The sequence below is a fragment of the Camarhynchus parvulus genome, chromosome 3, assembly GCF_901933205.1.
Source record: "Camarhynchus parvulus chromosome 3, STF_HiC, whole genome shotgun sequence".
NCBI classification, from domain to species: Eukaryota; Metazoa; Chordata; class Aves; order Passeriformes; family Thraupidae; genus Camarhynchus; species Camarhynchus parvulus.
In genome coordinates this window covers 44,121,128-44,146,673 of record NC_044573.1, presented here as the reverse complement: position 1 = coordinate 44,146,673, position 25,546 = coordinate 44,121,128, and the positions used below count along the sequence as shown (strand labels likewise).

Here is a 25,546-nt window from a genome sequence, read left to right as displayed (position 1 = left end):
GAGACTAATGTGAAAAAAAAATCCAGCTTAGAACAGTCTGTCTTCCTATATAAAAATATTTTATCTAAAACAAGTAGAATCTCACCAGAACATGTGAACAACTGTCTGTAGTCCAGGCTTAATGCTGCTGAGGTGGCTCCCAAAGAAAATACCCTCTGAACACGAGCAGAATGTAGACTTATGCACAAGCAAACAAGTGCACCGGTTGTTAACCAGGACACTTGGGTAAGAGTGGAACAGGTAATGAATAGGTATTCTTTTCTCATTAAATATTACTGGAACTGTTTATAGAAGCCTACCAAAAATATTATTACAGTGAGGAAAGCATGTTCATTTACTAATGATGATCACTATTACTTCCTTACAGAATTTGCCTCAACTACAAGCTGTTTCAGTCAAGAAAGGAAACTGCTTACCATCCAAATCCAGCTGCTAACAGGAACTATATTCCTCCTTCAGTGAGACCACTTGTGTCTGGGAAAACCTTTACAGACCATGAACAACCTGAATGAAGGAATATGATCTCCAGGAATTCAGAAACTGAACAACAGGATGTTCTGATGAAAATACAAACCTCTAGGAATGGCTCTGACCCAATCCTTTTGTGGTCAGTGGATAAAAAAAACAATGATGGAAACTGTGTACAAAGAAGGGAGATGTGAAGGTAGCATAGAGCTGACAGCAGATTTCTACCTGTATCAGCACCTTTTAAAAATCAGTGTCTGAAAAGTATTACTATGAAATCAAAATTATCTTGGCAGGAGGTTTTTCAAAGAACTACTGTATTCATGTAAAGTCACAGAAGACATCTGTATTACAGTCATTTAAGCAACTTAAAACCTTACCAACTTTTGTGAACTGTAATTTATTCTACAATCTTCATTCACATGTTCATCAAAATAATGCTGTACCTCCAGCTACTGAACCTTGATTTGGCCCCTGTGATTGACACATTTATTACCTTTGACTCAACTACTGTACGCTGCCAGAATTATGTGGACAGAAAACACTGTGTTGATTCCCAGTGGGAAGAGTGATCCTGCAGAAATATACAAATGCCACCTACTAAAAACAGAGATTTAGAGGAAAAGAAAATCTCTCTGTAAAACCCACAGCCCCTGAACATGATCACAGAACATTTTAAAGGACCTTGAGGATTACCCTCTCTAGGGTAAAATAACACAGTTTACTTATATTGATCCTGGGAGAAACATTTTATGATATATCTTCATTTTACACAAAAGACATGTTAAAGTAATAATTATGGTATAACATTTTTAGGCAAGTATGAATGGATAATTAATCCCTGCAGTTCTCAGCTACTGGTTCTGTTCGTTCTGCTTTAGAAATTAGAAACCTGATATAAGATTGGAAAAATTACTTTGTAAGTTTTTCTCTTGCTGCTGATAACATTATCTCTCACATGCTTTGATCAACAGAACACAGCTAAAGAAGGAGCTTAGGAGTCCCTTCCATACTATCAGAAACAGGAATAATATCACAGTATAAAAAATAGTGGATAGAGAACATGACCCTGACAGAGGTGTAAGATATAAACTTTGTGCCAATTTTTTTTGCATAATCCTGCCTGTAGCACTGACATTTTGCTTTTGTGCCACATTCAGAAGTTTTATTCTTCCAGATGCATTAAACTGTGACAATGAGAGATACATAGATTTATTTTTTAATAGGATTCAGCTTGACCAGCAGTCATTTAGCTGGAGATGGCTTTGCTTTAAGGCAGAGCTTCCTGACTTAGCTTGTATAGGCACTGTGATCACAGAAGATGGCACTGCACCATGTCGTTATCAGCAGTGGCAGTAGCAGCTTCTGGCTCTATGCATGGCTCCACATGCACTGTAGATGAGCCCTAGCAAGTCCTCTGCTGGCCTTTGTACACAGGGGAGAAGGAAGAGGCATTTGATCATTGTCTGTCTCCTCTGGGATTGTTTTAAAATGTTCCCACTCCACCCACCCTAACCTGCAGGGTGCCTGTTTTAGGATTGAAATCACACACAGGGTTTTAATGCTTGTCAACCATAAATTTCCAAACAATGGCCAGCAAAAGCACCATTGCATACTTAACATCTGCTTTTTTGCACGAGGAAAAAATGACATACAGAAAAGTTAAGGCCAATGTCCTCAAAAGCAGTAGCGCCTACATCCCACTGAAATCAATCTAAGATTGAGTCTAACAAGTTATGGACATCTGTGCTCAGGTGACCTAAATGGAAACTCTCCAACTCATTCTGAGCTCCATCTCTCTTCATGAAACCAGACCTGTCCCTCCAGCATACGGAGACTGTTGTTCATGCATACACAATGTATTGAAATGTGCGAGAGACTTTGAACTTTTTGCATCTGAAAACTCCTTTGATGTTCAGAAATGTTTCCAGTTCATAGAGGGAGCCACTAGGTTAATTGCCAACAACAGAGTCTCATAAGGTTTTGAAAAGCAGACTTTATTTAATAGGCACATCATTGCTTTAATAGCACTGGGCTGCACAGCTTGCTTCACCATTTGTAAATGGTTTTGTTTGATTACATTGCATTTCCTCAGTGTCGGTAGGATTCAAGTAAAAAAGTTACTGCTTTTATTCTCTGTCATTTCTCAAGATGGAAAAAACCAGTAAACGTCTAGCGCACAGGAGCAGGGTACAGACAGAACTGCCTGCAACGCAGCAGAACTCAAGACAAACTGAATTTTGAGCACTGAACAGTTAAAGCTGCAAGACAACCATACTAAATTTGCTCAGATGGGAGTTTGCTTTATGCAGGATAGAGATGAATGTTGCCCACTAATATACACAATGATGCATTCTTATACTGAGAAACAAAGACTGTCCAACATTGACAAGAATGAGGGTTTCATAACAAAACAGTTCACATGAAATTAGCTTTTCTGATTATAAAAGTTGTATTCCCTCAGCTGTAAAAGTGAAAGGCCTAAAAGAAAAGAACTGCTTACAGAACTCTGAAACTGCACTTTAATCAGCTTTTCCCCCTTATATTACAACTCTTTGAGACAAAAGCGTAGCATTCTGGATTCTTTTTGTAATTAAGTAGTTTATGTGGTTGTTATATTTCTTCCCTGAAAATCTGCATTTTAGTATTTTATTAAATTCCAGCAATAGAAGCATACAAAATCAGAAATCATGAGAGGAAAGTAATATTGCTCTATGAAAGAAAAAAAGCCTGACATCTAACACAGTTTTCTGAACATCATAAAAGATGTGCATATGGCATTGAAACATTTTGAAAATGGAGAAGTATTTTGAGAGTTTCAACGTTTTTAGGTTTTACATTCTGTTTTCTAAATGTACATTTCCAAAATTAGTATCTTTCAATTTTTAATAGGTTTTCTAGCAATTGCATAGGACAGACAACCTAAAACCAACAAGGCAGGTATCTAGCGTGCTGCACACTTTAATATACACCGGTTACTTCAGTTACTAGCACTTTACACTGACGGTACCTACTGTATTTGTAAAATTTGTTTTTAAATCAGCTTGTCAAAGCTTTTGAGAAGCAATCTGGGCAATAAGGTGGGTATTTTTAGTGTCTACCATGAATATAGCCAATTACTGACTCAGAGGTCGCTCTCTCCATACAGTGCTGATGAAAACGAGGTGTAATCCAGAGCCCCAGGAACAGAGCCTGGGCCAGTGTACGGAGGCATTCTCTTGATGCAGTACTGAGCCTGCTCAGGAGGCAGCTCTCGACGCAACTCATCTGCCAGGATATAAGGCTGGGTGGGGGAAAAGGATGGACAAAGTCAGTATTGGTTCTTCAAAATCACAAAATATATTTATTTTCTGTAACTAATAAATTTGGGCATCTTGCCTATTTTTCTGAGACCAAATATTTTCCTCTGTAAATTCCATCACAAATTATGAGTTGAAGGGGGAAATTCCACCAACAAACTGATTACATCAAAATGCAGTGTCAGGATATGTGACTGTGTATGGCAGCTACCAAACACTGTGCAGCCATGGGCAGACTGCTGCAGATACGCCTTATTCTGAGATAGTCAGTATCTCTGCAGTGCACTACTGCCCCTTCTGCAGTGACAGGACAGATGCAGGTAGTTCCTCTTAGTTTCAAGGTTCTCATATATGTGTAAAGAAAGATGCATTATTTTTCTTAATGGCATGCATTTATGACATGAAGGATACCCTCTGTTAACAGACTTGACATTGCTTAAAATAGCAATCTAATTAAACCACTTTTTCCTGAGACCATCTTCCACATGAATTGCTACTGAGAACACGTCTGGAATGTAAAATGTGGTCCACATTAACTGAGATCACAAAATCAATACAAGCAGCTGTAATGAGAAAATCAATAGAGCGGGCTTGGGCAAATAGACCTGTACTGCTGTGATCTCTCCTTTCCCCACATCACAGGATTGGTTTTCTGGCAGCACTGCTTATGGCCCTGACTCCTCCAGAAGCTCTTGTGTTGCCATTATACTCCCTTACATCTTCAAACACCACTCAGTCACAAGTGCATCTGGCAGTGGGGATGAAAGTATGCCAAATTCAGGAGCTTTCTCTACAAACCCAGTAACTACAGGAGGCCTCCTCCTGCTGCTCCTTCTAGGATAAGGATACACCACATTGTATCATCCTATTGAGTGAGCTGTCCAGTCACAACGGGGCTCACAATCAGGTGTAGCCTTGTGCACCTGATCTAGGCTATGTTCCAGAGGGCCAAACTCTGCATTGAAACATCTAAACAACATCATGAAAGGCAGATCGAGTTCCCCACTAGTCAAAGATGTAGTGTGGAAATAACCTGATGTAGAATATATCCATTATACAGATCAACCATCTAAGTCTTGTCTAAGATGCCTAATTTTATGTTGGCTCTCTATGATATGAGGACACAAAGACCAAGCCTTGTATTCTGCACCTATTTCAGGTAAGAGCCTTGGTTCCAAACAAGAAGAAAATGCACATGCTTTATCTGAAGTCTGACAAACTGCAAACAAAGCTTCACTATTACTTGTAACAAGAAGGGCTAAGCAGGAGAGCAATTGAATCCTTGCAGCAGCAGCATGGTGACTGACCTTATCTGAAGCCAGGATTCTGAAGGAAGCTATCACTTGCTCAGCTGTGTCGGTGTCTGCCGTTTCTCTGGTCATGAAGTCAATGAAGGACTGGAAAGTGACAGTTCCTTGCCCATTGGGGTCAACCAGAGACATGATCCGGGCAAACTCAGCTTCACCCTTTCACAAAATCCAAAAGAAAGAAAATGGTCACCATAATACCGATCTCCAGCAGTCCGAGCCTCTCATGAACCAGTCAGAACCACTGGCTATGGAGCTTAGAAAGCATCTTCCTGACTCGGGAACATCAACATCAGAGTCAATGAAATCTGCACCTTAAATGCCCACCCCGCTTCTGTAAAAAGGACTGTGCTTTTGGAAAGTGTATCCTTTGTCCTGAATACATAATATGTGCCTTTCAATTAAATGTCACCAAATTCTCTCCCTCCCACCCTCCCACAATACCAGTTTAGCTTGTTCTAACTTAACACTTCATTTTCCATCTCATCCTAAAACCACTGTAATTTAGGTACCATGCAGGGAAGTGAAACAATAGCCCAACAAGCAGGGTAGTCACAGACCCACAGAACTAAGAAGGGAAACAATTCTGAAAATTTCATGCCAAATACAGGACAACTAAACTAAGGATAATCTCTTTCTTTTCCATAAAAAAGGTGAATTTCAGAGGAAATTTTTAGAACAAATAATTGAAGCAAGGAAAATGTAACCCCCAAGGCAAGTTTACAAAAATTAAACAGTATCAAACTCATTCTTCGTCATGCAGGTAGAAAAGGAGAAATTTACAAAAACATCAGTTTAATAATTGTTAATTTCAATTTTTAAAGTTTCATGAATTCAAAGAGCAATGCAGTGCACCACAGAATATGGTTTTTGAGTGTCTTTACTTTTAACTTCCCTTTTAACCATTTGAAAATAAAGAAAAAGCAAAGAAAGTATTATCTCTAGTGTGAATGACATTAGTATCCTCTCTATATAGATAAGCTTTAGTATCGCTGTGGTTAATATTTTAGCTGCGAGCAGAATCAGCTGACATTTTTTCTTAAAGCTCATACCAAATCATAACCCATTGAAATTAAGCAAGCTCTGAAATCATCATGGTCCATCAATCCATTCTTCCTCTATTGACCAAAACAATGTAAGGAATATAGAAGGGAGGATTTGAAGAATCCAAGGTAATTTCCAGAGAGATGATGAGTTTAGACCATTGGCATATTGGATCCAGTGCATGAACAGCATTCATTGATGTTGCCCGATCAGGTCACCAGAACCATCATCAGTTTTAAAAAAAGAGGAAGCAGTAACTAACATATTACACACAGGAAAGAGACATTTTCACCACAAAAGAAGTAACATCAGGAAAGGTCAGGGGAGAGATAACGGAGAAGAGGAGATGAATGGGACAAGAATACGGAGAACACAACCAGAGAAGACAAAGAGAAGAGCAAGGAGAAAAATTTGTTACTAAATTAGTCAAACTCAGTAGATGTTCAAGCTGCCTCCCTGATATGAAATATCTCTGAAATGTTCTGTGTGGAATCTCTATCAGACAGAAGTACAGTGAAAAACAATTAAATACATCATTTCAAGGTCAAAGTAAATACATTATGAGACCAGTCTGCTGATATATGGGAAATAAGTACAGGGATTTTCTCTCTGACTGCAGGGTGTCAAGACCCTGAATACAGCAGAGATGTGCATACTGACTTAAAGGATGAGACCTGCAAGACTTAGAAGGAGATCAGTTGAAGACTTTGTATGAAATGAGGTTGCTCATTTTCCAGGCAATAACATATCTGCAACATTCTAGACTTGAGGCTGAGTAGACACAAAATGGCATGAAATTAGGAAGGTAAATAAATATTTCCTCTGTGCTGTGATAGATTGCAGTGGCTTGGAGAGAATTGTGTCATCCTATATTAGGAGAGAGCATAGGAGACCTTGTATTGAGTCTGAGGAAAGGAAAATTGACAAAAGTCTGAGTGCAAGAAGCATAAGAGCTTTCCTAGTCATCTAGTAGTGTCCAAATAAAATATCGCAAACCAAGTAAAACAAACAAACTGAAAAATCTTTGAAAAATGAAAAAAATACAGCTCAAAGTGATGCTGACAGTCCATCTAAACCAGTTGTCTTCCCAGAGGCAGGATCTTTACAAAGCATTATGACCAATAGACTGGAGTTTAAACATGCAATCTTTTTGGCTATTGTTACATCTGAAAATAGAATTATTTTAGTTTCCTCTACCTGCAAGTCATTTCCAACCTGTCCTAGACTGATGAGGCAGGCTTTAAATTCATCAGACTGTAGATTGTCAGATTCATCCTAGCATCCCATCACAGGCCATGCATTTGGGAAGGGGAAAGGAAAGAAAGTCACAGATCAGGTTAGTTGGTTAGTAAAGAACCTTCCATTTGCAAATTAATAATCACATTCTTCCAGAATTTCATGGAAATGTAATGTCAACATATGCAATGAATTACCTAAAAAGTGTGCAGTTTTTACAGTTTCATACTTCAGACTTTTTCATAGTAGAAGAGGGTCCTCGCTTCAACTGCAGAGTTAAAACTCTGCTTCCTTCCATCTTTTTTTAAAAATACCTTTGCTGACAAGGCAGATTTCATTCTATGAACTTCCATTTGCTTCCTTCCTTTTCTGCTGTCATGCAGTGTACTGGAAATACTGGAAGGGTCTGCCCAGGGAGGTGGTGGAGTCACCATCCTCGGATGTGTTTAAAAAAAGATTGGATGTGGCACTCAGTGCCATGGTTTAGTTGAAGTGTCAGGGAATGGGTTGGACTCAATGATCTTCAATGTCTCTTCCAACCCAGTAATTCTGTGATTCTGTGATTTCGTGTATGTGAGATGCAATAAAAATATCACTGAGCCCAGGCAAAACATGTTTTTCCCACTCGATTACTGTTACTTCATTCTTGATCTGGTAATACTACTTAATATAATATGCATATCTCAAATGAGACAAGTACAAAATAAATTTATAATTGACAACTTATTTTCAGTTATCTGTCTTCTTTAACAATATATATAGTCAGGTTTTGCTTTGAAAACTGACTTAAAAAGCACCATTGAATTCCAGATTAAATGGTTTCTAGTAAAACCACATCAAACTAGAACATGGTTTTGAACCAATATATTTTTCTATTTTGCAGGTGAAGGAAGTCACACTAACTTCTTAAAAACAGACTGGCTTGTCTTTTTCTTCTTGTTCATACAAAATGTGTCCTATCAGAGGGGTACTTCAGAGTGAGTTAACATAAATACAATTAAGGAGATATTCCAAGATGAAAAATATTACCCTTACTGATTTTACAGACAGTTTGGAGAAGATCCAAGGTTTTCTGTCTGCTACATACTTGCCTGCTAGATGAATAATTTATTTTTTAACATTTCTATATAGATATGCATAGGTAAAATTATATGAGTTTAACAAATGCACTGGGCTTATTTAATATACTAATAGGATGAAGTGGTGCTTTAGTAAGTTAATAACACCATGCATTTTTAAAATATCATGCTGTTATTGACTGCCTCTGCATCAACATCCACCAGCCCCATAAAAGAAAGATGAAAAATAACAGTGGGAAGTCAATGAAGAGGAAGAAAGCAAAGTTACAAATCTGGAGCAGCATTTAGTTAAGAGCCATAATCACAGTAGTTTCTAGCCTTTAATATTTCCATTTTATATGATGATCCCTATAAAGCTATGATGATGCTATAAAGCATTCAGAATGGCTTATTTTATCATTCTCAAAATGCTAATCTAGGCTGGTTTGAAACTTTCAAAAGCTGTCCTGGAGACAGGCTATGGCAGGTCCCACCAGGGGTGAAGTTATTCATTTTACCTCATTTCTAAAGCTGAAGATACTTCTGTGTGACTGCAAACAAAATGATACAAAAATGGAAGCTAAGAGCCAAATCCTGCCCCTCCATCTCCTCTAGCCAGTGTTGGGGGAGGATCAACAGCTACCACCCCATCCACAGGGGGTGGGTGGGCAGTGTGTGCAGGAGCTGCCCAACCAGGCACACAGAGCAGCAGGAGCTGAGGCAGTAAAGGGCAGATGGGAGTGAGGGGCTGGCACATGCTCCAAAATACCATTTTCTTTAGGAGAGAAGTGCAGTGGTTGTGCTGCAGCTCAGAACAGTCATATGGTTAAGTGGGACTCCCCAGTGAGGGTCCAAGTAGTAGTGCCAAGTGCTATAGCAGGTTTTCACATTCTTGTAGTGAAATTTTCAAATCTTCATCATATGTTGCCTAAAAAAAGCATCTTTGAAATATATCAGAGTTTCATGGAATTCAATGGCATTTTGCAATTAAAGCATAGATCAAGCCCATGTGAAGGCTTTCTCAATTGGAAATGGTTCTTGATATTTACTTTTATTGTTTGCAGACCAACATTAGGAGCTGAAATTAATCTTTTAACAAATATAAATAACTTTGCCTTGTTTATATTTTCCTTCCAATACAAAGAAAAACACTAAAATCTCCTTCATGTTTCATTATTAGTCCCCAGAAATCTTTTCCCTTCTCCTTGTGACTTATATGTGACCTTATAAAACAAGTGAACTTCTGAGTCAAACTAATCCATTCTTAAATATGTCCTTAATTTTCCTGAATGCTAATGGACTTGCATAAGCCTAAACATATGATTCCTTTAATAGAGAGCTGTTGTTTTTCTGTTAGCAAAATATAGGGTGGCATGATGCTATTTTTCTGCATGCAGAGCACCTACTTGAAATCTGTAGTTTGCAGAAAAATCAATAGTAGAATGTATTAGCAGCCATTAAAATAGTACAGGCAGAGCGGCTGCAGATATTTCATCACGTACTTTGCAATCTTATTTAGAATTTACTAAATATACAGAATCTGAAAAAGGAATCCCTGCATAAAGAGATGTCAAAACCAATGACTGACAACCTATCTGTGTGGTATCCTGATTTGGCTGCATACCATTATGCAGCTATGCACCATTTTGAACACTTCTAAACCGCTTCTGTGATTCAGACATTGTGTCCCACTTTCCTCTTTTTTCTCCATGCAGTCACATTAAGGAAGGAAATACAGCAGCAATTCTAAAGATTTATATTTATAACTACAACTAGACTGTGCCTTCAGGCACAATTTCTAGCAAGGAGTGGGGCAGCAGTGGTAAGCAAGGGTTAAGCATCAGCACCCTCAGGAATAACCCCTGGGGCACCAGCATGTGTACATGCCTGCTGGGAGCCCAGGAGCCAAGAGGGCTCTCACCCCCATGAGCCAGAGGAGAGAGCCTGTTTGCCACTTGCCTTTTCAAGTAAGACTTGTAGAGCTCTCTGTGCCAGCACATCTCTGCTGGGGATGCGCTGAGAGAAGCATGACTCTTCCTGCCCTTGAAATTCTCACATGTGCTATGAGAATTGTTTTTAATGTATTCCTCTCAGGGAGGAAGACAGGGGTTCCTTTCTCAGATTCACAATTAAAGGAAGTTGTTTCTAGAAGTACCCTAAAAAGAGTTTTTAGATTTATGTATACCAAAATACATACTTTAAAATGGGGAAAGGAATTGCATATTAGTACTTTACTGATATCCTCAACACACACTGTCAGACATTAAGAAATGTCTTAAATGTGAGAAATGCCACACAAGTCAGAGCTATACCATGCATAAATTATTCTGTTGTACTTAGATATTTAAAGCCTCCTTGTCAGTGACAGTATTAATTTTTGAGATCCTTTCTGGCTATTCATCATGGTGAATAGCAATCCAGTCCTTCAAGTGTATTTTTAAACTATATCAAGCATTCAGAAGTGCTGCTAAGTGCCACAAAATTTTTACATATATGGTTAATTCCATCTGACATGAAGAAGACAGTATTTTTCATGCTAGTGCTTATGTTCAGATAATCCAGTTTTATCTTCATTTCTATTTAAGGAAATCAAAACCAAAAAATAATCCATTACTGCCTTCTCTTTCTAAAGATGAACAAATATAAAGTCTTCATTATTTTATGTACACTGAAGTAACTCTGAAGCACCCTGAATTGCCTTCATTTGCCAACACTAAATATTCGAATGTGCAAGGACACAGGAAAGATAGAAAAATTAAAAACAAGCCTGTCTTTCTCCAATATGTTTGTTCAAAGCCTCCTTCTAGCCTGTGTAGATTGAGCTGCATCTGTCCATTAAATAACAGTGCAATTTAATCCTTATAAACTTCTCTTTTATCAGTATTTCTACAATCTGTTCCCTGCATAAAGCCTGGCTTGATGGTTGAGTCATTTTAGACCTTATCTTCTTCCTTTCTTTAACTTGCATTATGCTACTGAGAAAATAATTGTTACATTCTGTCAGTGCAGAAGTCCACCTAAACCAGTTTCCCTTGTTTGATTCTGAGGGATGGGGTATACTAAAGAGGGCATTTGTAAAATGGTGCTTTCCTTATGTGATCCTTCCAGACTTCTCTTTTTAAGCCATTGGATTGTATCTGTCATGGGGAAAGGCAGGGTCTACAGCTAAACTTGCAGACCAGGTCCAGGTTGTTGAGGCCACAGAAACAGATGAGGATGTATGACAGATAAAACATCTGTCTCCTTCTGCTTCTGACCTGGCCATTCAGGCTTCCTGCAACAGGAGCCAGGACAAAAGGGACACAGCCTAAAGCCATGACCCATTATAGCCTGAGGAAAGAGACAGTCAGGGACAGGTAAGAATCTAAGAGCTGGGCAGCAATTTTGTGTTACACATTATTGTTGTAACCCATCTCCAGTGTGCTAGCAGCTGTGTGACACAACCACCTTCTTCCAGGTCATACAGCCTTTCCTAAGGCCTTGCTCTGTGTTATGCTTTGGTATTTCAGTGTCTTACTGCATCTGCAAAGCCTGAAAATCCCTGACAGTAGGGCTGGTTGGTGTAGGATTTAGCTTCTCCCTTCAAGCAGCCTGAGGCACCAAGAGCTGACTGTGATATTTCCTCAGCCACTGAGCCAGCCTTGCTGCAAGCAGGACAGAGAACTCACCTATGAGCTACAGAGGTACAGGGATGCTAGAAATGCCCATCCAGTGTAAAACAGACTTGGATTCAGTCACTTTGCTTCCTTATCTGTAGGGAACTGTCAAATCTTTGTGCAAGGACCTTGGTTTCCCTTCGAGAAGTCTCTCAAGTACAGGCATGTAATTTATCCAGGCCTGGTACTTTGTCTGCTTTTAGTAGCTCTAATTGCTCAATTATTTGCTCCAGTGCATTGGGAAAGCCATTTGGTATGCTACTTCCTTCCACCCCAGGAAAACTATCTCTGCTTTTGTGATGCTATCTTCTGCTTCCTTAGAAAATACAAAAAAGAATGCTGCTGTACTAGAATCACATTAAGATTTTTCCATAGAATCTTTTCCTAGTTCTGTGTAGCTACATTTCCCTATGCTTGTATGTTTCTTCAGCAAGCAGAGGTTTGATAATTCTGGTCTTCTTCCTAAACAGTTAGGTGTATTCTAAAGAAGGTTTAGTAAACTGACTGTCAGCATCCATATCAAATGAAAGTGCACGCATGGGCAACCAATTTGAGTTGAGCTGGACAAACAGGATCTTAGTGAAAAGGAAGTGGCATTTTGCCGTACCCTGAAATGATTTGAAGGACTGACTTGACAGACTGGTGCTGCATTATAAGTTTTTTTCAGTATTTGAACTGTGAACTTGGTTTTAAAGGTGGGTTCATGTGAGCACAGAGGCGTCAGAACTAACTCATGTTCAGATTGTTCTCCAACTGCAAATGTCAGATCCCCATCTGCATATATTTTGCTATTGTGTATATTAATAGTTATCTTTATAACACTCTGTCCATGAATACTGCTTAGCTCTCAGAAGTGAGTTAAGTTTCTTCACAGCACTATTTTCCTTCCTACTTTTTTATTCATCCATATTTAGATAGCTAAAAAAAGTAACAGCCTCTTATTTCCCACATACAGCCAGAAAAATAAAAGATATTCCTGGACAGCGGTAAGTGTCCCAACTATATTCCCTACAAATACATTTCTAGGGACACAAGTTGTGATTCAAAGGGGAAAAAAAACCTCTGTGATATAGATTACAGCTAAATTTAATGAGATGTAAACAACAGCAAGTACTTAGAACATGCTGTACAGTCTTAAAATAAAAGTCATATTATTTTCCAAAACACATGGTTTTATGCAGTTCTGCTTACTATTTGAACAAATACTAGACTGTATTAGCAGAGCTATAATTCTGCATTACATTTAAAAAGAAAAAATTAATCTTTAATTTATGTGCACAATGCTACTAGACTGTGGGGAGCCCTGGCAGCACGATCTAGTGGATGGCCCCAAGGTGGGGAGAGTGGCACTAGATGATCTTTTAAGTCCCTTCCAACCCAAGCCATCCCATGACTTTATAAGGCTATAAATTCTTTCTTAACTGATCTTTTTTTCTCTTTTAAAAAGAGGCCATTGCCATCACATTTTCAGGTTTTTTAAAAGGCTTATGTTTGGAATGCCAAGAAACTCACTTTTGGGAAGAATAAATATTGCTAGTTGAGAAAAAGCAGGAGTACTGTACCCTGTCAAAGTGATTGAACGATGCTCTGAAGTCATTCATCTGTTCCTGGGTGATACCCTTGGCATCTCTTGTGAGGATCTGAGTCTCAACCTCATTGATAGTTCGAGCAATGGTGGTAAGCAGGAGCTCCCATCCAACACGGATGTGCTATGAGAGAAAATTCTGAGTTATTACAGAAGCAAATATATTCTTTTAAGAGAATAAAAAGTACAGTAAGAAATAAATCAGCTCTAAATATTTATGTGATACTTTTTCCATACCACTAACTCTGTTTTATGACCAAGGATCACTAAAAATAAAAATGGCCTTCAGAAAAATACAGAACTGGTTTCTAAATGGGTACTTCTTCACTAAAAAATGAAAATAAATGAAAATAAAACAAGTCTTATGAGATTGTCAGAAAGCCTGCCAAATTCCACTGCTGTGGCAGCCCCTTTAAAACAGGGAAGGTAGTTATAGCACGTGAGGACAGAATGAACTAATAAATAGAAAAGGGAGTAAATGGCTACCTCCATGGTATAGTTGGTGTGCTTGTTGTCAAACACCAGGGCTTCTTGTATAAGCTGATGATCTCCTTCCAGTTTGTCAATATTGTGTTTATAATTAATGATATTGTGCTCATATTGCTTCAGCTGATTCATCTGGTCCTCCAAAGGCCCTGTCATTTCAATAGAACTGCGGGCAATTTCCTGTCAGAAGAAAAAAAAGACACCCCCCCGGTCCCACAAAATTTAAGCTTCAGATGTGCTAATTTCTCCAATGTTCACATAAATATGTTGTGTTTTTATACTAAGAAGCAACAGTAATAACACCTTCATCCAGTGGAGATGAGAAACTTTACTGTAGAAAACACATTTCAAAAGAAATGCATCACATTTATATCTGGAATTAGTGTTGAGACCCCAGTGAACCTGGTATCTTTTCTACAAAAAGCAGAAGCTAAACAGTAATTGGTTAGTGATTGATTTTTCAAAGCTGAATCTCCTGGTCCACCATCAAGGTACCACTTGTACAAAGTTCCACAAAGTTTTAAGAATAATCTTAACAGTGCTAAATACTTTAGGCTCAAACAGCTGGCAAGCCGTCATTGACTTTGCTGTTGCCCTATATATAAAGTAAAGATGAAAAAATTAAAAATCACTTTGTTCATCAGCTTTGGCATGAGGGTCTGGCACTCACCTCCATCTTGGTCTGGATCCATGGCCCGATGACATTGGCCTGAGCAGCAAACTGGCGGCGCAGGCGCTCATTGGCGTGCTGGCGGGCTAATTCCTCCTGCAAGGATTGATCCCTCTGAGGCACCAGCTGCTTCACCTGTTACAGTGGGAATGCACTAAAGGTGAGTAGGCACAATTCAATAGTTTAAAAACAAATGGAACAAGCAAGTCTACAGCTACTAATTTTCATTATTGGTCTGAAGGTCGGTGTCAGAAGAACAAGCCAGAATGACCACTATTTTATGTACAAATTCTGTGCTAACATGAGAAATTTGTAACATGGTCTTAGGCAGCCTGACCAGAGAGACTGACATACAGAGAGAAGAAATTCTCACCTCTGGCTGGATTCAAGTTCGAGACAATTTCACTTTAACTGCTCTTAGAGCAGTTACTTTGTTTTTCTTTTGAAAAATGAAGGGGATTTTTCAATTTCTAAGCAACTTCTCTAAGAAGAGTCAGTGCAAAACATTTTATTTGGGCACCTGCATTAGAATAGGATAACATGAGACATGTTCTGTCTGTCGTGCACATCTGGAGGTCTCTAATTCATTGCAAATGCTTTTGTTTGGCTCACCCTTCTGAATTGCCCAGGGAGATTCTAGCCTTAGTCCTTACTGCTTGATTTTTTTATTACCCATTGAGGGTGTGTTCTTGTCCATGTAAGCTTCTGTAATTCTACATTTTACACAATTTCCCTGCAGCATTTTTTCTGTCTTGGTTCCTAATGAAATTAAATTGGTGTGATTGCTCTAGGTGCCTCTCTTTAATTCCTTCCCAGTACTTTTCAGTTGCTAATGCCAGTTTTAATCTAATTGGACAGAAACATTAATAGTTCCAAAGATGCTGATTTTATACAACGTATTTTGAAAAGCAGCATCTGAGTAGAAGAAACACAAAAATTACTCTTTATACTAAGAGAAAGAATACAATCATTTCCTGTTCTTTTAACAGCACCCCTAGCCAGGCACCAGCTCTACACCAGCCTCAACACATGCTTCTCTTGTCCTGGCAGAAAGCCAAAGAGGACACAGGTAATACTGCATGACAGGAGCAAGGGATATTGTGAAGCGAGCTGGGCAAGCATTAGGGAGAGCATAAGGTACTGTAGAAATTCATTCTGGCATCTGATGATCTAGAATAATTTAGAGATGTATGGTAAAGTTCTCTGAATCTTCTCAGTAATTCTCAAGTGCAATAATGTGCTGCAATGTCCTTTCTGTATTTAGCAATTTAGCATACATTACCTTTTCCCACTTGCTACGAATCTCTTCGACTGTAACAGTGCTGTAAGGATTGGTTGCACTTATTCTCATGCTGTAACTCTGTATGACTTTTTCAACTTCATTCTGGATTGACAGTATGGCCTGTCGTTCACCATCTGCCTCTGGCAACGTAGCTTTAAATTGATCGTGTGCAGAGATTAAACTCTAAAATCAGAAACAGAGAGGGAAAGCATGAAAACTCCAACATTTCTTCCAGCATCTGGAAGATGTGCTGTAAAGAAGCACAGCTCCTCTCTGAGGCTTTGCAACATCCTGGCTGCTGGGTGTAGATACAGAAAGTAATACAATTACCTGAATTTCCTCTATGCTATGAACAATAAACATGTCCTGTAGGTCTTCCATAGCACCTTCCATCCAGTTGTTGAAAGGAGCAGCTCTTTTGGCAAACTCCAGGTGAAGCTGATCAATTGTTTCAAGCAGTTTCTCTGTCCTCTGTACAGGTTGGGAAAAGTGCATTCTTTTGTTATTAGGGCAAGATCTAGCTCCACACATACCACATACCCGCCCAGAAACAAAGTCATGCCTCATCTTTTGAAATGCGTTTGATTGCACTGACTGATTTCACCTCCTGCTTTAAGGATTCCCACTTAAGGCAATAGGACTAATTGCAGTAGTACTCTCATATCCAACACATTAAAAGCAGCGGGTGTATGCTTGTGAAGTATAATACTAATATTTTAAGTATTTTAATATGCATATATATTAAGTATTTTTGTTATTGGGATCTATCTGCAAATGAATTAAAATCTTCTGATTTTGATTTACTCATTTCTTTTAAGTACAAAAAGGAAGAATTATACATTTCTCACCTTGGTATTTATGTGTGTGACTTCCTCTTTTCCAAAAGAACAAGGTTTTGCAAAGTGTCTCAGTGCTTTGAAATACTCACTACCAAAAATTAACTTACTGCTGGACAGAAAGAAGGTATGCAAGACTGCAAACTCAGACTGGTATGAAAAGGTAACCAACCAATAGCTTTTTTTAGCCTTGCTGGACATCAGATTCCCACAGAGGGGTGCTACAAACCACATGACATTTGTTGCTGCATTAGAACTGTCTGTGGCAGCTCAGTACTGTCAAGTCTACTCTGAGTAATTCAGTCCATTTGCAAGAGTAACCACACAAAAATTAAAATTATCTGAGGAAAGGGTTTTTTGCTCTTTGGACTCCAAAGTGGATGCTCAAATGCACCATTTCCAGACCTGAAATAAATGGTTCATTTCCCTCTCCCTTCCTCAGCTGAGCTGCTGATACTTATTATATGGTTTACCTCCAGTGCCTCTCTCCTTTTCTGAGTGAGTGTTCCCAGACTGTCCCATTGGTCACATATCTTTTGACATCTATCATTGACACTTGCAGCATCGTGGTAGTCCAGTTCACTAGGAAAGAGCAAAGGCAAAATTCTGCATGACTTTCTGAAAGACAGGAGCAGTGTCCACACATCCACTGGCCCTCAACAATTCTTCCCCTCTTCTTTGCAATATTTCTCCTAAGGTAAGCAAGTGTTGCAGTACAGACATTGTGTTTAGGCATTCAGCATTTCAAGTAGCACAGCACAGGAACAGGATCAATCCCCTCTGTTCTGAGAAAAATCAAGTGACACCCAGGTATTAATCACAATTAAGGTGTCCAAGCATCTTCGTCATAGCTATTCCTGTGACACAAGCAATTTGATCCCCTGATGGCCAGAATACTTCAGTCTTGGTCTTTAACAAGTTTGCAAAGATTAGTACCTTTTAAAATTAATTGGCCTGAAATATCCACTTTGTTTTAAATAATCCAATGATCCTTTCCTTATATGCTTTGAAATTATTTAACTGAGAAACACAAATCAGGTTGCATTCAAAGCATAAGCTCTCACAAGCCTGGCAGTACTAATAGGGGCTCCCAAGATCTGGGGAGCAGAGAACAATTTTCATCTTCCTCTCCAGGATCTCCTCACAGATCTACATGCCAGAACTGGCTGCTTCAGAGAACAGGGATCTCCAGACCCACATATGCCACTAGGATGAATGAGTGTATTCACAAAGGACAGCAGTTACCATTGCCTTTTCACCTGCTTAATAGGCTAGTATCGTCCTGAAGAAAGCAACTTACTGTTCTGCTGAGACTGGAATAAATTTTTGAGGTTATGTCCTGAGATTCTGGACTGACTCTGCTTCAAACTGAACTTTTGATCTCAGTGGCAAATGAAAATTATCCATAATACATGTGTTCGACACTTTGGAAACTCCCTTTTATTGGTGCATCACCATCCATTGAATTTAGCTCTTGGCTTTGCCTTGAGAACACTCTGCCCAGTACTAAACGTTACAGGGACTGTAAATACGTGACACATAGCAATAATGAATCTAAGGTTTACTTTGAGGCTTGAACAAGACAGCAAGTGCTGATAGAATTTGTTCCCTTTTTGTTTGAGCATTCTTCTCTAGGCAATTGGCAAGAGGAATGAACAGATCACACTGCCAGTAATACAGAGAATCACAGAGGACAAAATGAGAACAGAGTCAGGTTTCCTCTGTGAAGCCAGAAGCGAGCAGCTCTGTAGGCCAGGGGCAGTGTTCATGTTTCCTCTTCTAAGCCCAGTCAGAGCAATCTGGTTTGGGAAAAACCTGAGAAGTATGAGAAGCATTCTGTTTAAAAGAAGCTTCAGATTGACTGTTGAAAGTCAAGAATAGTAAAACAGGTAAAAAAAATACCATAACAGAATCACAGAATTACAAAATCACAGAGTGGGTCAAGTTGGAAGGAACCAGAGTGGGTCATCCTAGAGCATATGTTACAGGATTGAGGCCAGGCAGTTCTTAAATATCTCCAGTGAGGAAGACCCCACAACCCCTCTGAGCAATCTGTTCCAGTGCTTGGTCACTCTCACAGTAGGAAGTTCTTCCCCATATTCTGGTGGAATTTCCTGTGCATCAGTTTCTACCTGTTTCCTCTTGTCCTATTGCTCAGCCCCACTGCGAAGAGCCTGGCTCTTGGCACCCTACCTTTAGATAATGGTAGACATGGATGAGGTCCCTTCTCAGTCATCTCTGCTTGAGGCTGAACAGGCCCAGCCCCCTCAGCCTTTCCTCACAAGAGAAGTTCCCTCATCATCTCTGTATCCCTCCACTGGCCTGCTCCATGTCTCTCTTGTACTGAGAATCCCAGAACTGGACCCAGCATTCCAGATGTGGCCTCACCAGGGTTGAGTAGAGAGGCAGGAACCTTCCTTGACCTGCTGGCAATGCTCTTCCTAATCCATCCCAAGACACCATTGGCCTTCTTGGCCACAAGGGCACTGCTGCCTCTTGGACATCTTGTGGTCCACCAGGATCCCCCGGTCCTTCTCCACAGAGCTGCTTTCCAGCAGCTCAGCCCCCAGCTTGTGCTGGTGCAGGGGCTTTTCCTCCCCAGGTGCAGGACCCTGCTCGTGCCTTTGATAAATTTAAGTCAGTTCTTCTCTGCCCAGCTCCCCTCCCTGCCCATGTCCTTCTGGAGGGCTGCACAGCCCTCTGGGGTGCTGGTCCCTCCTCCCAGCTTTGTGTGGTCAGTGAACCTGCTGAGGAGGCATCTGCCCCTTCGCCTGAGGCATTGATGGACAAGGTGAACAACACTGGGCCCAGTGCTGGACCTTGAAGGACAACAAAAGTGACAGGCCTCTAACTCTACCATGTGCCACTGGGTACAGTCCTCTGGGATCTGCCATTCAGACAGTTCTGAATCCACCTCACTGCCTACTCATCCAGCCTGCACTTCCTGACTGTGCCCATGAGGATGATGTGAGAGATGGTGTTGAAAGCCTCACTAAAGTCAAGAGAGGCAAAATCCACTGGTCTTCCCTCATCCATCCAGGCAGTTGACTCATTGTAGAAGGCAACCAGATTGGTCAATTGTGATTTACCTGACTACTCCTGATCACCTTCCTGTGTTCCCTGGCTAGAAATGGCCTCCAGAATCAGATGCTCCCTTGCCAGGGATTGAGATGAGGCTAGAGGCTGGTAGCTCTCTGAGCCCTCTTTCTTGCACTTGCTGAAGATTAGGGTGACATTTGCTTTCTTCCAGTCCTCAGGCACCTCTCCTGACTGCCATGGCCTTTCAAAGATCATCATAAGCAGTCTCACAATGGTAACAAACATTCTTTTAGTATCAGCTAAGACTTATAAGGTGTCAAGTTTGCCTAGGTATTCTCTAATCCAGCCTTCTGAACAATTTTTAAAAATAACAAAAACAACCCAGAATTTTGAAATTAAACTCTCATATGTAAAGAGAAAATTGCCAGCAAGTCACACTGTACAAGGGCTCCTTAACTGGAAAACTCACTTCCTTCTTTGGAAGCCTTTTCATTAGCCTTCAAGGGGTACAACAAAAGCCACCTATCTGCTAAGAAATTTTAAGTCAGAAGCGTAGAGTCTTGGATGAAACAGACTGAGATTGATTTTGCTATCAGGAGCTTTTGGCTGAAAGTTGGGGTTTTTTTTCGTTATAGCATATTAAGTTTATTAGATTATGTTCCTGAGTGAGCAAACTTTATTTTTGCTTCAATGGATCACTTATCTCCTTTTGTCAGTTAAGGGTAAGTGCAGGTGTCCTTCCATGAAAGTGAGGGACCAATTGTACCAGCTGTGGTCAAAGTCCTGGAAGGTGATATGCCACCTTCCTCCACAAGCTCTGCCAGGGAGATTCAGTCATTCCCTGTAAGATCTCTACTATCCTGTTCCTTCCAAGGATATGCGCTGCAGACAAATAGGTAGGAGAACAATATCAAAAAAACTTTTTAAAAGGGCACCCATGGTGCTAACTAACTAAACCCTAAGTTAGTTCACTTAATGCCAAGTGGCATTAAGCAGTGTAGCTCCACTACCTTTCTGGGTCTGCTGTTGTTTACTTCAAATAAGTGTATTATAGACATCAAAGAACATTTTTCTGCTCAAAGCAGGAGCAGAGAAAGTAATAACTCATCAAAGATTAATTAGGTGAAAATAAAACACAGGCTTACATTCCTTGTTCTATTAATTTTTGTATCCTTCTCAACATTGAAGAGACTAGATTTACATTTTGTAAAAATTTTTACTTCGCAGTGCGTGAAGTACTGCTTCTCATGTGTTACAAACCTTCTAAGAGAACAGTCTTTCTATTTGTTTGGCCATTTGAAATCTACAGCCTTGGGAATTTAAAAGTCATTAAGTTACCACTACTGATCTTACAAGTAACTGAATCTTATCTGCCAAAAATTAAAAATTCAGTCAAATTTTGATCTGATCCAGAGAAGCACTTAAGTGTGAGCTCACTTTGGGAACAGTGATAGTGCCACAAAAATAACCTGCTGAGCAACATGTTTTAGCAGTGCTTCAGAACAAGGCTCATGTTAAATGTGCACGTAAGCACAATTTGAGCCCGGGTCTCCAGAATCAAAATTACTCTAAAATCAGTCTTACAGATAATGGTCTGCTTGGCTGAAAATCAGTCACTATACTACAAGTGATGGATATACAAGAAACTACATTCCAAAATTTTTGTCTTGATGATTGAAAACATTGAAATGAGCACATAAGATCATAAATTAATATGGGTTTTTATAGCACAGCTCACTCAAATGAGCATTTTCTCTGTCATAAATGGCAAATCTCATTTTAGAAATGCCTGTCCCCTTCAGCTTTGTATAAAGCCCTATCCAAGCCCTGTCATGCGTCTTTGCCAAGGAATATCTAAGTTTATATACGCTGGGAACACAACAATCTTATAGCAGCATCCTGGCTGGAATTGCCTGTTTGCATACACACATAAATTCTCTATCTAAATAGCATCAATCAACAAGCTTTAGCAACTTTAACCTTAAGCACACAGTGGACTGAGCTGTAGCAAAAATACCAGGACAGGAAACTGTAACTAGTAGAGTTCAAGGTCATACAGCAATAGTTCTCCTTTGAAATTGCAACTTTAGGCATGCAAGAGACTGATTAAAACAAAACATGGAGGTGTACTGACTTGGAATTTAGACACAGACCATGATGCTTTCTGTAAGGGCCTGTTCCAGTGATGAGGAAAAAAACCAACAAACCCATCAACCAAACAAAAGAAAATCAAGAAATAAATACCCACAATGACTTCAACAGGCTTTGTATCAGATGCCAATGCACATTTCTTAGCATTCAGACATTAGTCCTTCTTTAAAAATATGGATTAAGAAAGAAATTAGCATTTTCCTCCATAATTTTATTGCGGGAGGAATTATGTATAAATAATTAAAATCAGTATTTAAATAGAAGTGGCCCATTTGCTTGCAGCCAGTGATAAAACCTGACCTTTATGACATTTCATTCAGTGTTCCCCATGGGCATTAAGCCTAATTCAGTTACAGAGTCACAGAGAAAAATCAGGCACTGATAGCACCATTGTATGGAGAAGCAGAGAAGTCAAATTAGAGCATCTCTAAATGCAATCAGCTTTCAGCACCTTTGCAGCCCAGGCCACAAATAACTTGTTTTACTTCACACAGCAAATTACTGAAACAACTGAGAAGAGACAATCCCAAAATAGACGGGATACAGTGCTCACTGGCGTCACCAGAGGTAAAGGACAGCGGGTTCAAAACTCTGGTAAGCAGATGCTGTGCTATGTATGCTACATTCCCAAAGTTTGTCATAATTCATAAAGCTGAAGCTGAAGTAGCAATGATTAGGTGTTACAGAAACTTTCTTTAGTATAAAGAGAAACAAATCTCGGGGCAATCCCAAGCACAGATAGAGGCTGGGTAGAGAATGGATTGAGAGCAGCCCTAGGAGGAAGGACTTGGGGATGTTGCTTGACAAGAAGCTAAATATGACCCAGCCATGGGCACTCCCAGCCCAGAGAGCCAAACGTGTCCCAGGCTGCACCCAAAGCAGCGTGAGCAGCAGGGCCAGGGAGGGGATTCTGCCCCTCGGCTCTGCTTTGGTGAGACCTCACCTGGAACCCTGTATCCAGCTCTGGGGTCCCCAGAAAAGACATGGACCTGTTGGAGCAGGTCCAGAGAAGGGACACAAAGATGATCAGAGTGGTGGAGCATCTGTCCTAAGAAGACAGGCTGAGAGAGTGGGGCTGTCCAGACAAGGAGGTTTTGGGGATACCTTATGGCAGCCTTCCAGTGTCTAAAGGGGGACTTATAGGAGAGCTTGAGAGGTACTTTTAATGAGGACAAGGAGGAATGGCATTAAACAGGAAGAGGGCAGGTTTGGACTGGATATTAGGAAGAAATTCTTTACTGTGAGGGTGGTGAGGCACTGGAACAGCTTGTCTGGAGAAGCTGTGGATGTCCCATACCCAGAGGTGTGAGGCGAGGTTGTATGGGGCTTTGAACAACATGATCTAGTGGAAGATGTCCCCATCCATGATAGGGGTCTTGGAACTAAATGATCATTAAGTCCCTTCCAACCCAAGCCATCCTATGAAATAACTCCACAACAGAGATCAAGGCATGCCAGAAAGTATTTCATAATCTCACACATTCAGGGCAATCTCCATTCTCTGTGTTTTTTTCTGATTTCTTTCACATTAGCCAAAGCACTTAGTCTGCCCACTATGCTTAATTTTTCTTCCTTTAAATAATCCCGAAGATGGAATTTTTCTTTTAAATCCATTGGAATTACACAATTACTATAAGTGCTGCTGCTATCAGATATTATACACTACATTTTTAGACAAGTATCTGATTTTTAATTGTTAATGAAGATGGAGCTGTTGTGAGTCATGATCCTTCACAAAGTGAAAAAAGGGCATGTTTCTAAGATTTCATTTCTGAGCAGTAACTGTTCTGTCAGTTCAAGGTGAGAAATTGAAACTTGTAGAGCCTCAAGGAAGCCAAGGGCAGAAATTTGAGTGCAAATTATTTCGTTTCCAGCATCCCTTCTGTAAAATGGAGACAATGGCACTTCCAAATATAATACCAAGAGATTGTGAAAATAAGCATATTAGAGACAGTTAAATCTGCAGGAAGTCAGTGCATTACCCACTATTATAGAGATAATAAAGGGATGTGAAGCCTTTTGAAAGGACCAATATTCTTGTGAAGATACTTGATCTGTAATTTGTGTAAGTGAAATTATTTTCTAAGTTAAACAACTCATAGCCTGTACCTCTCAGCAGACCATATGAACTGAGAAATAAACACCTCCAGGATTCCCATCAACCCACAATGGACTCATGGGTAGAGCTAATCTAAAATATTACTGTGAAGTCAAGTTGAAAATGTTTCTTTTCAAATAGTTTTGTTCAGTTGAATATCTATATTTGGTTGGGGGTAAGGGGGAGATGAGGGAAAGGTCTCAGTGACCAGTTCAGATAATATACTTATGAAGCTATGCCTGGAATTCCTTCGTTGGTACCTATGACACTATCAAATTCATTGGAAAGAGTTTATCTCAAAGTTAAATGTCAGCAGCTGCAAGCCTTTAAATGGAACATACTTCAGCTCCTGGGCAATGGCAGCGATCTGTTCCACCCTGTCCTGGTGAGCAGCCAAATCGCTCTCAAAAGCTTCATGTTTCCTTAACATGGCACGGACTTCTGTCAGAGAGGCAGACTCATAATCCTTCTGAAGCAAGGTCTGCTCTTTGCCTGAAAGAGGAAATAAAAATATTACTCATTTTTAGCAATTTATTTGTTAGGAAAATTGTAAATTTAATCAACTTTTTAGTTGAAGCATGGTGAAAATCAAATGTATGAGATTAAATCCCACCCCCACTGAAATCAGCAGAAAATTGTCAGCACATGTTAATTAGAAACACATCTTTTTAAAGCTCTCACAGTAATGTCCTGGGTTTTGCATAAGCAGCTTATACAGGTCTAAAATAGTGAGTACTACATTGCTGCAGAAACCTGCATAAAAATGGTATATTAGCAAAAACTGTATCTCTAAACCACTATGATAATTTTTTGTAGAATAGACTTAAAAAACCAGAAACTACACTGCTATGCTCAGCTTCACTCTTACTAATGATCTGTTATTCTTTTATGTTCTGCCTTCAATTAATTAGTCATTTCAGCACTTAAAAAAAAATAAACCTGAGATGTGTGACTGCCTTTTGTATTGAACTCTGAATTTTAAGTGGAAAATGCCAACTCATCTACAAAAGGCTAGAAAAACAAAGATTAAGTAGAAACTGAAATACTACTGCTGAGTATCTCCTATGTTGGACAACTGAATCCACACAGACAGGCCCTGCAGCTGCACTCACCACATGGCATTTGCAGCTCTGTGAATCCTAGAGCCAGAAGCAACTATTGTTCCACTTGCTGTGTACCAGCTTATGTGAAGTTTTCCCTACACAACAGCTATGACTTGTCACCATGACTAGTTTATGCTCAGAAAATCGGCTCTCAGGGCTGTAGTTTCCCTTCTAGTATCTGCTTGGCAACCATTTACAGTCTTGCATGCTTCCAGCAACTGTTAGAGGATG

The 25,546-nt window shown here is 39.8% G+C and overlaps 1 protein-coding gene across 3 annotated transcripts in view; it reads right to left on the bottom strand.

The window, feature by feature from the left end:
- Window positions 1–2,448: 2,448 nt before the first annotated feature.
- The window catches only part of ACTN2 (actinin alpha 2), a 67,159-nt gene continuing 44,061 nt past the window's right edge, over window positions 2,449–25,546 (bottom strand). For 2 of the 3 annotated variants that reach the window (XM_030945229.1, XM_030945228.1), the window contains exons 12-21: window positions 24,554–24,704; window positions 17,398–17,506; window positions 16,419–16,559; window positions 16,089–16,271; window positions 14,807–14,941; window positions 14,137–14,316; window positions 13,628–13,774; window positions 6,124–6,189; window positions 5,072–5,230; window positions 2,449–3,748 (exon numbers count right to left, since the gene is read on the bottom strand). In XM_030945229.1, the coding sequence (XP_030801089.1) occupies window positions 3,590–3,748; window positions 5,072–5,230; window positions 6,124–6,189; window positions 13,628–13,774; window positions 14,137–14,316; window positions 14,807–14,941; window positions 16,089–16,271; window positions 16,419–16,559; window positions 17,398–17,506; window positions 24,554–24,704 (1,430 nt within the window). In that variant the 3' untranslated portion in view covers window positions 2,449–3,589. The remainder of the gene's footprint in view (window positions 3,749–5,071; window positions 5,231–6,123; window positions 6,190–13,627; window positions 13,775–14,136; window positions 14,317–14,806; window positions 14,942–16,088; window positions 16,272–16,418; window positions 16,560–17,397; window positions 17,507–24,553; window positions 24,705–25,546) is intronic. The other variant, XM_030945230.1, reaches the window with a different exon arrangement.